The sequence below is a fragment of the Electrona antarctica genome (assembly GCF_951216825.1).
Source record: "Electrona antarctica genome assembly, chromosome: 18".
Taxonomy (NCBI): domain Eukaryota; kingdom Metazoa; phylum Chordata; class Actinopteri; order Myctophiformes; family Myctophidae; genus Electrona; species Electrona antarctica.
In genome coordinates, this window is record NC_136799.1 from 10,903,337 (window position 1) to 10,920,298 (window position 16,962).

The 16,962-nt window shown below is 42.8% G+C and overlaps 1 protein-coding gene across 1 annotated transcript; it reads right to left on the bottom strand.

Annotated features, from left to right (window-relative positions):
• Positions 1-834: 834 nt before the first annotated feature.
• Positions 835-16,074, bottom strand: atp6v1c2 (ATPase H+ transporting V1 subunit C2; the record flags this gene model as incomplete). The annotated part of the gene is made up of 12 exons (XM_079528599.1): positions 835-1,025; positions 3,706-3,841; positions 4,337-4,434; positions 5,302-5,389; positions 5,481-5,573; positions 7,585-7,653; positions 9,001-9,096; positions 9,250-9,341; positions 10,595-10,689; positions 14,037-14,122; positions 15,113-15,180; positions 15,946-16,074. The coding sequence occupies 12 exons, from the start codon at positions 16,072-16,074 to the stop codon at positions 930-932; spliced, it is 1,146 nt and encodes a 381-aa protein (XP_079384725.1). The 3' UTR covers positions 835-929.
• Between the last annotated feature and the right edge of the window lie 888 nt (positions 16,075-16,962).

Consider the following 16,962-nt stretch of genomic DNA (forward strand, 5'->3'; position numbering starts at 1 on the left):
TGAGCACATGCTCACAGGTGGGCTAGACAGTGCTTCCTGTCCAAGGGAAATGTTGAAAATCAACAATTGGCTCTAATTTATGCACAGCATCCATGTTGGAAGGAAATTGGGCCTTTTCCCTACTTCCTGGTGTTACCAATGATACTAATGAAGGCTCATGTCCTGTCCGTAACACAGTGCTTCTCAAACCGTTTAATGTCAAGGACCTCCATAACTCGGAGAGTGTACAAATGGAACCAAATGGTCCATTTGGTTCTATATGTACACTCTCAGAGTTACACACACCATGAGGGTCTCTGGATCCCAATTTGAGACCCACTGGTGTATAGCAGAGTGTTTCCGCAGCCTGACTATTTGACCAGAATGGAACAGAGCCTTCATCCGTAAGACCTATGAAGGAAGAGAGTTAGAGGTAAAAATTACTTTCCAATATGGCTGCTGTACATAGAGCCTATCACATCTGTCAGCTCGGCCATGTGGAAGGAAGTGTTTAGTTCGACATACAGAATAAAATAGAACAGCGCACATCCTCCGATCTTGGTGCTGAGCCAAACTGTTAACAGAAATCATGAAGAAAAGCAAAGGCTCGCAACTCACTTTTGTAATGCTCCACGTATTTTATTCACAAATTCAGTACTTGAAAAAGACAAATACCGGTCGAAACGTTGTATGTCCTGCCTGCTGTGATTGTGAATATAAATACGTGGAGCATTACAAAAGTGAGTTGCGAGCCTTTGCTTTTCTTCATAGTTCGACATACACCACATACGTCCAGAGATCATTGAGGATCTTGCCATTCTCCATTTCTCTGTCTCTCTCTGCCTGGCCTAGAGCGAGAGCTTAGTGTGAACCACCAAGTCAGCATCAGGTCCATCCCTGGATGGATTGTTCTAGGGTTTTTTTCTGGAGTATATTCACACTGCCGACTACTAGCTGGTCTCCAACACGTTGATGCTTATCGGGAAGCAGATGTAGGAGAAGTATTCGTGCGGACAGGGATTCATTTCTGGGATGTCGTAGCTCATCTGTGGGATAGAGAGAGCACCGTCACAGCATGTTGAGTTGTTCTCAAAAGTGTGTTTTTTTTCTGGGTGCAAGTCAACACTGGTTGACGTGCACGCCAACAACTGTTGCCATGAATGATGAATGAAAATTATCGTATTTGTACCATCAATTTACCCTTTGTGTGCCCAAATGTACGATCATTTCGAAATATCACAAAAAGGTGTGTGAATTTGCTAGATTCTGCCGTTGGTGATTTGGGATCCGGCTTGACTTTTCAAAATAAGCCAGTAAATCCCCGTCCCTTTGACCGGGGGGGGGGGGGGGGTTTAGCCATTGGAGCGTTAATTTAGCCATTGTCCCTCTGAGGGTAAGGTACATTTTGTATAACTCTTAGTGTTAAAGTAACCATGTTGTCTCTGCTCAGCTTGTCAGGGGATGTAGGGACTGACTGACAGCCGCTATGCAACGAAGCATGTCATTTATGATTTAAAGGAACAGCAATTTCATTTCCAAAAAGCATTTCTTGGACTTGCACGAGTGCGCATGTTATTTGCTCACTTTGCCCATGTCGAGTGTGTCCTGCGTAAATCAGCGAGCTACAGTAGTTAAGTGAATCACATCACTGAATCAGACAACACATCATCATCATCATCATTACACAGAGATGAATTATGCATTAAAGCTCCCCTCAGAGTTGTTAATGTGTGCACGCACAAGTATAGTAATACTGTGTGTGTGTGTGTGTGTGTGTGTGTGTGTGTGTGTGTGTGTGTGTGTGTGTGTGTGTGTGTGTGTGTGTGTGTGTGTGTGTGTGTGTGTGTGTGTGTGTGTGTGTGTGTGTGTGTGTGTGCGTGCGTGCTGGTGCATGTGTGTACATTAGAGATTTTTTTCATTCTATACTTGAATTCTTCGGCCACATTCACACCAGTGTAAATTTAACATTTTGATTTAGCTTTTTTGTCTTTGAATAAAATTAAATTTAGTTTCAGTCGTATTTTAGTCATGTGAAATGTTTTAGTTTTAGTTTAGTTTTAGTGCCTGATTTGTAGACCAGCTATACCAAAAATAGCCGATCTACAAGCTCACAACTCACAAGGTGTCTGTGACAGTTAGTGGAGCACCGATTCACACAACCAGTGGTGGAAAAAGTACTCAATTGTTTTACTTAAGTAAAAGTATCGATACTGCATTGTAGGAATCCTAAATTTACTTGAGTAAAAGTACAAAAGTATTGGTATCAAAATGAACTTTAAGGCTGAGCTCACACCTTTCATGCAATTCTCTGCTCGTTGGATGCTCGTTGGATGCATGTTGTGTTGTGTCATGGCCGCCCAATGCATTGCCAATGGAGGTCACATGGTTTGACCCAACATTGTGTTGTGTGAGGGGGAGGGGCGCACGACTGCGCCCCTCCCCCTCACACAACACAATGTTGGGTCAAACCATGTGACCTCCATTGGAAATGCATTGGGCCGCTGGGCGGCCATGACACAACACCCAACGAGCACAGAGAATTGCATGAACCGTGTGAGTGCACCCTAAGAGGGGCGTTTCGACTGCGCCCCTCCCCCTCACACAACACAATGTTGGGTCAAACCATGTGACCTCCATTGGAAATACATTGGGCGGCCATGACACAACACAACATGCATCCAACGAGCACGAGAATTGCATGAAAGGTGTGAGCTCAGCCTAAGTATCAAAAGTAGAAAGTACTCATTATGCAGTATGTCTCATTTCAAGATTTCAAATGTATAAAAATAATTTGATCATTTGCTTCACGACGCAATGTGAGCTTGTAGATCGGCTATTTTCAAATGGCTGAAATGTATAGGCTGTAGTGGTTAATGTATGTTTTGTAATAATAATCAAAATCTACAAAGTAACTAGTATCTAAAGTTGTCAAATAATTGTAGTGGAGTAAAAGTACAATATTTGCCTCTGAGATGTAGTGGAGTATAGAAGTAAAAGTATTGGAAATTGGAAATATCCAAGTAAAGCACAATACCTCAAAATTGTACTTAGGCTGAGCTCACACCTTTCATGCAATTCTCTGTGCTCGTTGGGTGTTGTGTCATGGCCGCCCAGCGGCCCAATGCATTTCCAATGGAGGTCACATGGTTTGACCCAACATTGTGTTGTGTGAGGGGGAGGGGCGCAGTCGAAACGCCCCTCCCCCTCACACAACACAATGTTGGGTCAAACCATGTGACCTCCATTGGAAATGCATTGGGCCGCTGGGCGGCCATGACACAACACCCAACGAGCACAGAGAATTGCATGAAAGGTGTGAGCTCAGCCTTAGGGTGCACTCACACGGTTCATGCAATTCTCTGTGCTCGTTGGGTGTTGTGTCATGGCCGCCCAGCGGCCCAATGCATTTCCAATGGAGGTCACATGGTTTGACCCAACATTGTGTTGTGTGAGGGGGAGGGGCGCAGTCGTGCGCCCCTCCCCCTCACACAACACAATGTTGTGTCAAACCATGTGACCTCCATTGGCAATGCATTGGGCGGCCATGACACAACACAACATGCATCCAACGAGCATCCAACGAGCACAGAATTGCATGAAAGGTGTGAGCTCAGCCTTAGGCACTGTAATTGAGTACCGGTACATGTATTTAGTTACTTTCCACCACTGCACACCACAGATGGAGTGGAGTGATTCAACACGTGGAGTGGAGTGGTTCTCACGTACGTCTGTCTTCTTGCTGCTGGTGGTGGCGGTGGGGTCCAGGTGCATGAACAGTGAAGCCAGCACTTGTCTCAGCCTCTTTGTACGCTTCCTGTCCGGCTGCAGCAGAAAAGCATGATAGCTCACCGGTAAACCATACCTGGCAGATCATTTCAATCAGTTAGGGATTTTGTCAGATCAGAAAATGAAAAGCCATTTTTCAAGCTGATAATAATTGTTTGTGTTTGTTTGTTTGTTTGTTTGTTTGTTTGTGTGTGTGTGTGTGTGTGTGTGTGTGTGTGTGTGTGTGTGTGTGTGTGTGTGTGTGTGTGTGTGTGTGTGTGTGTGTGTGTGTGTGTGTGTGTGTGTGTGTGCGCGTGCGAGTGTGCACTGTGCACGCACGCACGTCAAATTCAAGATTTGCGCAGTCAAATTCAAGATTTTACAACTTTAAAATCGCTCTACAAGCTCACAAGCTCCTGATGTGACTCGATGTGAGCTTGAATAGCCAAAGTAAAATATAGGCTTAAAGTGGTTAAACTGATCGTGATGCTGTGTTGCTTCACTAATATAGATGGGGACCCCCTGGAACCCCTCCAAGGACCCCTGTGGCTCCGTGGACCTCACTTGAGAGTTGTGACTGAGCACCGCTGACCTGAGGACTGATTCCACAAACACCCTCAAGGCCTTCAGGTGAATCCAGGCGACAAACACCTCACTGAAGTTCACCTTCAGCCAACGCACAAAGATTCCCTACGGGGGAGTCATAAAATATACACACATGAATGCAGTGGTGGAAAAAGTACTCACATTTCTTTATAACTTTAACTGACCTTGGCTAGTACATAATCCCTTCATTGCCTGTGTGTGGTTACTGGGTCTTTATGTTCACACATGTACAGTACAGAATGGTACGTACAGTACACAGTGATAGAAGAAAGTACTGTAAAAGTCAGTGGTTCTCAAACTTTTTCATTTCAACGTCCCCCAAATAAAAAATTTGGACCCCCATCTGAAAATATTCTGTCCAACAGCCTCCCCAGATTTGTGTTTGTTTGTTTTATCTCCAAAATGATATATATTTTCTTTCAAGATCTTCCTTTTTTTATAGCAGATGTACAAGCTTACAGTGAGCTTGTATATCTGCCATTTGTTAATAGCAAACATAGAAAATATGGATACAGGTTAGAAACATTGTGATGCTGTGGGACCCCCTGTTTTTTGAATAGTGAAAATAGCCAAACAACTACAAGCTCAAGCAAAGTTCTGTCTATAGAAGTGTCTATTTGTACGTCTCTAAATGTTTTGATGATTTGAACATGGTGGACCCTATTGGAAACAAGTGTAATGCTTAATTGGGTCGTCCACTCACAGTTAACAGCCTTTGTATTGAGTTTGTGCTTGAAATGTACTCTGTATTCTGCAAACTGTTAATACATTCTTCAATCAATCAATCAATCAAAGCATTGTGAGCTTGTAGATCGGCCATTTTCACAATGTTTGCCCCTTTCTTAAGTATTAAGAACATATTTGACAATGTTTGTTGTCACTACTAGACATACACACAGTAACACAACCCATCCACACAACAGTGGCACAGTACTCTATATATTCACTCACATACTGCTCCCTCTTGTCCACACCAAGTTGCTTCATCTCAAGCCTTTGTCGCTCATCCAGGTCGAAATTGTACTCGCGCATGGTGAACCTGTGTGGGCAATGGGCTACACTATGGTAATCGACACAGACACCACGGCTCTGAGCCGACATCCTATTTTCTGGCAATCAAACCTGCTTACTTGCTCTGTTTGGCATTGGTTTTGAATTCACGGACGGCTCTTTTGAAAAGTGTAACAGTGAAAATCCCTTCCTCTCCGTCCTCATAAAGCTTTCTGTTGGTCACACAAAGCAACAATAAACAATTAGAGTTGGGAAGGAGCTAAAGGAAATCTAACTAGTGCACACCGTTGTTGTGACAAGCAATATGAAAGTGGCCAAGAAACTATAGCGGGCAATTTCGTCCTCCAGAGAAGAAACTCCAAGAAACTCTTCCATTAAAAAAAATTATATTTCCCAAAGACTGTCTTGAGAAATCAATATCAAGCCATTTCGGAAATGCAAATTTTCTTCTGAAAGAATACAGTGAATTCTAGTGTTGTAGTTGAGACCAACTCAACACATGCTTGTGTACCGGGTACGGGTACCCATTACAATAATTAAAATTCAGTTCTTCCTATCAGTTCCCACAGACGCGCGCACACACGCTATTTATTTATTTATTTTCTTCCCTTTTTTAGATGCGCAGGGAACACAGCTGATCTACAGGCCTACATCGCGTTCCATCAGCGACGCGTTGTGGGCTTGGAGATCGCCTGACGGACGGTGACAGAGAGGAGAGAGAAAAAGTGTGGTGTCGAGTGACACAGTGACGGCTGTGTGCTTACATGCACAACACAGGCAGTGGATTACCTCTTGTAGTCTTGTTCCAAATAAATAAGTCTGAGTCCTTAATGTAGCAAGGAGCTTCCAACTAGGCTACAACACGTTGTGATCGAGTTTAATTCTCCTCTTTCCAGTTGTGGCTTATTGCTTGTTATTGCTTGGTCGTTAAGCAAGCCTCGTCCGAAAGTTTAACAAAGTACGCTGAGCAACAGGATAATGTAACGTTTTAAGTCCCTACAGAGGTTAAGACATGGTTTCCAAGGTTTCAGATCAAGATTGTTTTCTGTTTCCTATCAAATAAGAGGGGATAAATCTGGTCTTGGGCTTGACTCGGTCTCGCCTCGTGGCGGTCATGCAGGTCTTGTCTTGGTCTCCCCCTAGGCTCGTGGCTGTCTCGTATCGGTCTCGACCCCCCTAGGTCTTGGTCTTGTCTTGGTCTCGACCCCCCTAGGCTCGCGGCGGTCTCGTCTCGGTCTCGACCCCCCTAGGTCTTGGTCTTGTCTTGGTCTCGACCCCCCTGGGTCCCCCTAGATCTTGGTCTTGTCTTGGTCTCGCTTTAGGTGGTCTCGACTACAACACTAGTGAATTCTGTCTGAGGTAAAGAGTTTGTGAAACTTAACATGGGCTCATACAATGCTTTTAAATATACATTCAATGAGCCTTTCTGTAAGAAAATCTAGCCTGGCTGATGAGAGAACTATATGTGTATAGGTAGCCTACATCTAAATTCATTGAATGGGCTTGGACCGCAGAGAATGCTCACTGCTTTAAAAACAAATTCTGATACCACACCAAAGCCTCCACCAGATGTATCAGTAGGCAGAGATCTCTGATCGTCTGGCTACGCAAGACTAGATTGATGCATGGATACTGTCACATTCAATTTTCTCATGCTACTCTCACAAATCATTATTGATGGCGCTACATACAGCATATTACAGCTGGAATGGAACATTCTCTATTGTTTCATTGCAACTCACTACAGACTCTAAACAATGCAAGGCCTTTAAAAGCAAAGATTCAGTGGCATTCCTTTAAAATCTCACATATTTCAGGAGATTACAGAGGTTGCCCGAGACCACATTGTAGTTTAATATTCCAATTTAATTTGGAAACTAAATAAAAACTCAAGTGTTTTATCTCACGTTGCACATAGAAGGCACTTCTGGTGCTGTTTGAATGTCTGCTCGGATGAACAAGAGTATAGGTTCGCCTAATTGAAGCCATATTCAATGAAATACTGTAAACGAAGACATTTGATTCTTCCGCCAGCGATCCTGGAGATGTGTCGGTGGACTGGACTCTTACTTTCTGCCGGTAACACAATACATGTGGTTTACTCCCGACCTTGTGGACACTGAGAACAGGACGCTTCACTGGCACACTTTAGACATGGATCAAATGGAATGGCTTGTCTCATTGCCACCGACCGCCAGGGAATCCAAAAGAACGCCTCCTTACCTGCTGGAGCGAGGCACCACAAACTGGGACAAGGACTCATAAGACTGCTCCCACTGCCGGTAGCTCCGTCTGTGACATTAGACAGACATGTCCGTCAGACAGACATTATGACATGAACAAGAGAGACACACACACACACGCGTACACACACACACACACACACACACACACACACACACACACACACACACACACACACACACACACACACGGAGGAGGGTTAAAAAACGAAATACAAAAACTAGCTGTTTAATCACTTTAATTTGTCATAATTATGATTATTTGTATCGTGACACATTGCGAGCTTAATTGTAAATGTTTGCATGTACGCCACGCCACGCATGCGGACCGCAGAGACCACAGCAAAAAAAAGGTCTAATTACAATGTGGCTTCCATAATGTGGATCTGAGACAAATAATGATATATATACAGTATAAATGATATATAATGGCATGCCCAAAATAGGGATGCCGGGTTGAAACTATAAGTGCTTAATGAAAATCTCAATATGCTAAGCCTGAAACCACCTCTAATATGTTGTAGATCTGGATGGGGAGCAGATCGCCTCCTTGGTCGTGGGTGCTCAGCTATGGTCAATAATAAACGTAATAAATAAATGAATAACACCACAGAGATAATGGCGCTCCAAAGAATAAAGATCCAAGACTGTTGGCTCAGATGCTCATCTTTATTGCTACCCCAGGCAACAAGTTTTGTCAGGAGCCTCGACTATATGCACAACTTTGCTGTAATCTGATGAAGGCCCCTGCCGAAACAACAAGTTAGCCTGGAGTAGAAATAAAGACATGTGCATCTGAGCCAATAGTATCTTTGCATCTTTCTTTATTCTTTGGAGTTCTGCTATTTACATCTCAAGTGTTTTGTTTTAATGAACCACTTTTCCTGAATGTGTTTCACTGATTAATTGACTGATAATTGCATTGACAGTTTAGAGTAAGCACAGTTCGAGGAAAGCACAGGTCAATACAAGGTCTGCTAAGAGGATTGAAATACCCAGAAAAGCACAATGGCTTGTTTACATTTGGGATCCTCATTTTCATCAGCATTTATTCAACATTTATTTAATGACATACAAATATACAGTGCTATGCAAAAGAAAGAAAATAAAAACATCATATCATAGGCCTATAAACGGTTAGAAATCAAATTAAAATAATAAATGCTCTTCCAGAGCGGTTTTGAAGGAGAGTAGGGATTCAACATTCCTTTACGACTGTTGTTTACGAGCTCAGCATTTTGTAGACCAGGACCATTGCAAGTTGCTGTACTCTGTCGTCTACCTAAACACAACCTATAACTACCAGTGTGCCTGGGCATTATTTACTACTACCAGTAGTATGGTGAGGTATTCACTTATCTGGCATCAATACCTGTAGAGTGGTGAATATACTAACCTGGCCACCACTACCAATAGTGTGGTGAGGTATTCAGAGTCCAACAAATCTTCTCTTCTGACTACTTCACTCAGGCTGCAAGTTACCAAGCTCCCTCTGGAAAGATACACACATTCAATATGAATATACCCAACTCGTGCATTTTTAAATCGCATCTATGCGGTTATATAGATACACAGCTCCTGAATTCTTTAGCCTTTTCTTAAATAATTCATGTCATGCATGGTTCGAGGGGCCTAGCTTACTCACTCAGTTTTGCGCTCAAGGCCTTGCAAGCTGGCTTTGATGTGGTTGTACGCCAGCGCTCGAGACTTCAGTTCTGTCTCCACCAGGGACACTTGCTGTCGGACATGTGCAAGTACATGTGCATAAGCAGGCATCAGAACTGGGCAAAACGTTAACATGAACTAACGCAGAAATGTGTTAGTTTAACTAAAAAAGGCAAATAAGTAGCAGAATACTAAATATATATCTGTGGGCTGGCCTGACATGTTTCTTTTTTTTAATAATAATTTTTATCCCACAATTTTGTAACCCATTTTTCACCCCTGTGTCAGTTATCTAATGTGATCCTGGGCTCTACACACCCTCCGCCAACCTGGGGAGAGCAACGGACTTGAACTCATGCTTCCTTCATGCATGAGTGTCCAAGTTGCTCCTTTACACCTGACAGGGGGGAGTTTCCCTGGTTGGACGTAGCACGTGGAAGGTACACGTTATTCCAACCAGTTCCTTTCCCCACCATCAGGCGCCCCGGCTGGCCAGGGGGAGGCAGTTTAGAGACCAGGATTACTGCATGTTTTTGTGAGGGTACCTACCCTAGGGGACACGTTTCTATTATATCACTTCAGAGAGATACAGAGTGTGTGTACTATCCTCCATCACGGTATGCCTTCCTTCCACTGTCTGTTTGCACTGCATGTGAGGTTCAGGGTTATTGTAACATGCAGCATTATGCAACACCTGGATTCTAATCCTGCTCTCCTACATGGTCAGGCTTTTGTAGTTCAAGCAGAGCTACTCTGCTATATTTGTCCCCTTTAACCTCTCCCCGATTCTGACGAGTTTAACGCCAAATGTAACCACCTGGATTTGAACCAGTCCATACGAAAGTTGGTTCTCATCAACGCAGCTCGTAAATTTTTAAGTTACGTTTTTTCTTTTTACGTTTTTTCTTTTTAAGTTTTCTTTTTAAGTTTTCTTTTTAAGTTTTTTTTTTTAAGTTAAGTGTGTGTGTGTGTGTGTGTGTGTGTGTGTGTGTGTGTGTGTGTGTGTGTGTGTGTGTGTGTGATACAGCTGCGCCCTCTGGTGGCGGGCGGGTGGTGTTACAGCGGGACACACAGACAGACACACACACACACAGACAGACATGTTCTGCTAGGTCTCATAGTTAGTGCTCATTGCGTTCGCAATCACTGCGTTTGCATGATCTACTTCGGTCATGACCGTGAGGTTATTTACTGTAAAACGCTACCGTGTTCATGTCCTATTTCTTAAATCATTCTCACTATGTTAATTCAGCCATAGTAGCACCCTTTGCATAAGAGCAGGCTTACGGGTATAGCAACGTGTATGTTTGGATAACATTCAGTACCTTACTGATGATGTCTGTCAGGTTCCGCAGCGGCATAACAGTGGGATACTTGGCTCGGTCCCACTGGAACTTTGTCACATAGTTAACCAGATCCACTGGCACGCGCACACACACACACACACACACACACACACACACACACACACACACACACACACACACACACACACACACACACACACACACACACACACACAACATCGGCTAATAAGAAAACAAGGCAGGGTCTAATTACACAAATTACACATGAAGCATCGGCTAATAACAAAACAAGGCAGGGTCTAATTACAATGTTCCTCAGACGTCATGTCAGTACTACAGTATGATGTCAGGACTAGGAAGTCAGTCATCTCCATATCTGGGCAAAGTTTCAGTTTAGTTAGTTTAGTTACGTTTTCAGCCCGTCCTAGCCTCCTTTGACTTCCAGCATAACAATGTAAGTTCTAAAAGGTTAACATAATATTTTACAATATTTACACGCACGCACACACGCACACACGCACACACACACACACACACACACACACACACACACACACACACACACACACACACACACACACACACACACACACACACACACACACACACACACACGAAACCTCAAAACTAAACCTCACAGCAGCCACGGCTTAAAAACAAACTCTACCTAACACGAGAGAGGAGAGAAAACCAGTGATGGAAGAAGTACTCAAAATAACGTTTTTACTTAAAGGGATAGTTCAGATTTTTTTAACTTAAATTGTATGAAATACTTGCCATTAATATAGTGGTTGCAACTGTATTAATTGATTGCCCGAGTCCCGTGGTGGGAGTTCTGCTCTGGTTTTAGTGAATATTAAGTAGTTCTGGTCATTTTGTGGGGGGCACTGGGGCCACGCAGTAAAAGTAAATGAATCCACAAAACGAACGTAATTTGTATTGACCTATTTCTAAAATATTAGCACGACTTTCGTTCAATTTTGACCCATCCATCACATGGAACTATTTTTTGGGCGTAGTGATATGGACACAAAAAACATAGTTCCGTGTGATAGAGGGGTAAAAAAACCCGAAAGTTTCACTAATATTTTAGAAATAGGTCAACAATACAAATGACGTTAGTTTTGTGTATATTAATTTACCTTTACTGCGTGGCCCCCAGTGCCCCCCACAAAATGACCGGAACTACTTGATATTTCACCAAAACCAGAGCAGAACTCCCACCATGGGACTCTGGCAATCAATTAATACAGTTGCAACCACTATATTAATTGTATTTCATACAACTTAAGTTCAAAAAATCTGAACTATCCCTTTAAGTAGAAGTATCAATATTGCAACGTAGATATAGGCTACTCCAGCATTCAGAATGTTGAGTAAAAGTATTGGCACCAAAGTAGTGTACCAAAAGTAAAAGTACTCATTGTGCAGAATGTCCCATTTCACAAGCTCACAATGCGTCGCATCGTGACGCATTGTGAGCATAAAGATCAGCTATTTAAAGATCGGCCAAAATATGTAGGGCTGAAGTGGTTAATGTATGTTTTGTGCAATTATCGAGTTACTAAAGCTGTCAAATAATTGTAGTGGATTAAAAAGTACGATATTTGCCTCCGATATGTAGTGGAGTAGAATTGAATAGTATAGATAATTGGCAATACTGAAGAATGTAAAAGAAAAGACCTCAAAACTGTACTTAGCTTAGGTACAGTACCTGATTGGAGGAGACAGGACAGTTAGATAAGCCATTCAAGAACAGTGCAGTGTTGATTTTGTCGACTAATACTATGACGAAAAATCGTCAAAATCGGCTAATTTAGTCGACTAAAACTAGACTAACACTAAAACATTGCAGGTGACTAAAACTAAATGAAAACTATTTAAGAGACTAAAATCTAAATTTGCTGTCAAAATCAACACTGGAATCACACAACACTGGACTGCTGAGTAGGCATGTAATGACATATCGTATATCGATATACTGTATATCGATATAAACTGGTGGCGATTTTAATTGATTTAAAGATGGAGTGCCACAATTTTTGTATTTTTCCAGTTTTTCATGTGTCTATGAGGTGACGGTACTTCATTAGACACCCTGGAGTCATTTTTATGTGCAATGGTGTATTCACTTTGTATTTAGGGTTTCTTCCTGGAGGCTGAACCCTTGACAGTCAAACGGGCCAATGAAATAAACAGTAATATAGTGACACCACACTATCAGCTCCTCCCCTAACCCCTCCCCCTTTATCATACAACTACAGCTGTGGGTGCGGCTTCAGTTCAGGTGGATCACCACCCATCACCACCCACCAGGCAAACCAGGCATACTTAATTAACTGGTGGGCGTGTCCACATAAAAGCATGATTTTAACAAATACTGTACACTTTTTGGAAAAAGTTATTCCCCCTTATATTATAATAATACCTGATGACCATGTTTTAGGGTGGAAATAAATCGTGGCACTCCATCTTTAAGAGAATAACAATAAAAACTATTTTTCAGTAATTATTTAGTCTGGAAAATAAATTTGTGTTTAAATAAATCGTATCATGAGCCTAATATCGTGATTCAAATCGTATCGTGAGTTGAGTGAATCGTTACATGCCTAAGGTTGTGTTCACACACGGGGCAGATGAAACCATTCATTGTCAATGGAAGCCAGCGACATGACGTTGCAGAGACGCAATGATGCATGTAGCTGCTCCAAGTCAACTCATGATGGTGAGTGATGCACACTGCATGCACGGCACCGCAGCTCAAAGAGCACATTCTGTTCAGATATATACCCCTCAGGGCTGCGAGGTAGGCTTTCATGGGAGACACGTGCACTTTGTGATGATGCTTGTGGTAGTCTGAAGGAAGGGGGAGAGAGAGAGAGCGGCCAAAATCATTTATTAGTGATGGACTTACCATGCAGGACTCGGTTATTAATATTATTGACCTCATCTTATCTGGTACAATAGCCCTCCAGATAAGTCCACCTTGTGCAGTCATGTTTAAAGTGTGTGTGTGTGTGTGTGTGTGTGTGTGTGTGTGTGTGTGTGTGTGTGTGTGTGTGTGTGTGTGTGTGTGTGTGTGTGTGTGTGTGTGTGTGTGTGTGTGTGTGTGTGTGTGTGTGTGTGTGTGTGTGCGCGTGCCTGTGTATATGACAGAGTGAGTGAGGGGGAGCAGGGGTGGGGGTTGTGCATGTACGTATGTGAGTTTAGATGTACATGCCTTTCATTTGCAAATGGCACCGTATTGCAAAAGTAATGAAAATGTAATACTATCTAAGACGCGGTCTGTGTGTGTGTGTGTGTGTGTGTGTGTGTGTGTGTGTCTGTGTGAGTGTGTGTGTGTTGCCTGAGGCCACTGCACTCTTGGCTAATGAGTTACTTTACTATGCAATTAAGTGTGCGTGCGTGCGTGCGTGCGTGCGTGCGTGCGTGCGTGCGTGCGTGCGTGCGTGCGTCTCACCTCCGTTGGCTAGGGCGTTTTCCAGCACTTTGTCACTGGAGTGTTCCATCACCTCCCCCATACACTGACATGTCCGCTTGATAACACTGACCGGACGGAGGACAGCAATAAGAAAAAAACATGCTTTACAAAATGATCTTCCTATATCTGGAATCTGGATGTAATCTAGTAACCAATCTCAGGCTCCTTTTAAATTAAGGGGGGGGGGGAGTTTTGCTGGAATGTCTAAATATATTGAACGCAATGCGTAAGACATAGATTTAATTTGACTGACGCAACATCCCCCACGCCGATATGCAGAGCTGTGAAAGGAGTACAGTGTACTATTAATCACATGAACCCTAGCGAACCCTATTCGTGGCCATGTCATCATTATAATTATACAGACCTCTGGGGGGCCACTGTCAATAAATTATAAAGGGTTTAAGTGTTAATATGACCCTGAGTCTTTCAGTATGTGTTTCTCCCCATCTGGCTATAAGACGAGGCTACTTGCCATAGATATCTTGTGTACAGTGAAGGCAGGATTTGAATTTGAGTTTTGCTTAAACCCTATATGGTTGACTGGAGTGAGTCCCTCATATACCAACCATATTTTCTGTTTTCTGTTATTGTGGGGAACCCTTTCGATGAAAGTAGCCTACAGATTTCTGCCTAAGTGGGGGCCCCAAAGCTACATTAAAACCCAGATGTCGACCTTGACTATATGTTAGCGGCTTAGCGCTCTCTAAAAGCTGAGGCTCAATTTAAAATCAGGTGGGGGAAAAGATACATTGCTGGCAATAAAAAATATTGTAGGCTCTCACTTGGTATTTATGCCTCCTCAGCTCAGGTACAAGCCCAATGAATTTAAAAGCAGACGGAAATCTAACCGCCAGTTGGGCCTGAGCATAAATTAATAATGGCAGAGAGACCTCACAGGTTCCCAGAGCCACTAGACTTAATTGAGGACAAAGCTACACATTAAGCGCTCTGCATGCATGTAATTCATGTACAAAAGCCACCAATCCAACAGGCATTTATAAAGCGTACCAAGTTTTATTTCTGTACAAGCAAGCACACATATGACTGTTTACCTTTCGGTGTACGTGTCCAGCCTTGAGATTTCATCTGAAACAACAATCAGATTGTCCAATGTTCCCACCTGGGGGCATAGTCATGAGTCAGCATTAACATGGTAGTGGTATATGCTATATGCTATGTCTGTTCTAGTGGGCTGAAATTATGAGCGATAGAATTCCATTTCTAATCTAGTCTCTTAAACCAGTTTTGAATCGGATCACAAAAATGGCCACAGTTTGAATTCAGCAGAACACGTGATGGCCTCCATTTGACTTCCTCAAATAGGTGACATGAGAATGTCATTTCTCATAGTGTATGCCGTAGGTTATAGGGCCTAGCTGTTACACTGAGCAATGTGAGCATGTTGAAAGAAATGGGTCGGATGGAAATTTTGCCGCAAACCGGCGTAGAGAGCAACCTGAGCCTATAGCCCTTCACTGGAGAAGGACACCAAACACCTGCAACCTCCACGAACTACACTGTACCTTACATACTCCTTCCAGTGCATATTAACAGTTCACTAGCAATACTCTTGTCATTTTAATTTAGCCTACACTAGTACAGTATGTCAGTATACTCATATCACATGATTTGGAGAGGGCTATAATTGTGTTATCCATTTGTTACTCCATTTGTTATTTGTTACTGAGAGTGTACAACTGCAATCAAGGGTATATGGTCACATTTGGACACTCAAGAGTAAAAATAACAGTGAGGATTTTTTGTGTGTGCCCAAAGGCAGTTACAGTTCACTCAAGCTGACTCAAGTCCCTTCTCTGAGAGACAAAACCCTCATATTCCTTTGAGAGACTGTAGAGATCCATATAGCTTAAACCCAGGTAGCTACCTTCAGCTCTGGGATGGCGAACTTGCTGGTTGAAGCCAGGTTGGTTTTGGCAATGGTGCGCTTCAGCTTCTCTAAACTGGTTGCGCTGGTCCTGTCCAGTGGAACAGAAATCAACCAGAAGTCCGTCATAATCCCCACTCGTTCACGTCTTTTTCCAACGACAGCTCCAGTCGAATTCCTCCAAATAAACCGATTTGGCACGAATTGCAGACCAAATGGCAGACCTGGCCCAGAGCAAACACAACTTAATGTAGAATAACTAACTACTACTACTATAACAGTTTAAAAGGTCATTTTTCATTAGAATACCAGCATAACCTGTCATTCCGCTTTATTTGTAAAGGTCTATGAAAAGATGAGAAAACGAAAAAACGAAAAAACAAATGAAGAAATAAAATAAAATAAATAAAATAAAGTAAACACGTAAGAAAAGACTATAATCAATTGTACAATAATTCCTACCTCTAATGAATCTTCATGACCATGTCCAGAGATGAAGCAGCCCGTGTCAGTCAGGTGGAGTGTTTGGAAGGTGAGCGGAGCGCTCTGAGAGCACCATGGGGATCGTCTGTCCTACCCATATTATTACATCATTCATTCAACAGCAGGCAGTGGTGGAAAAAGTACTCGCACTGTTTACTTAAGTAAAATGATCAACACTGCAATTTAGAACTATACTCAAAATGTACTTGGATAAAACTACAAAAGTTTGGGCATCAAAATGTAGGCCACTATATACCAAAAGTAGAAAGTATACTCCTTATGCAGAATGTCCCGTTTTCAAATCATTTGAAAATAGAACATCGACAAGCTCACGATGTATATGAGCTTGTAGATCAGCTGTTTTCAAATGGCCAAAATATATCAGGCTTCTTCTTCTTTCGTGTAACGTCAGAGGTCCAACTCGATGTCGTGGAGCCACGCCCGCATCTCTGGTCCCAGGTCAAAGAGGCTGGCTTCCGAGGGTGGTCTGTATAAGGGGCAGGTGTAGATGATATGGTCGGCGGTCTGCTCAGG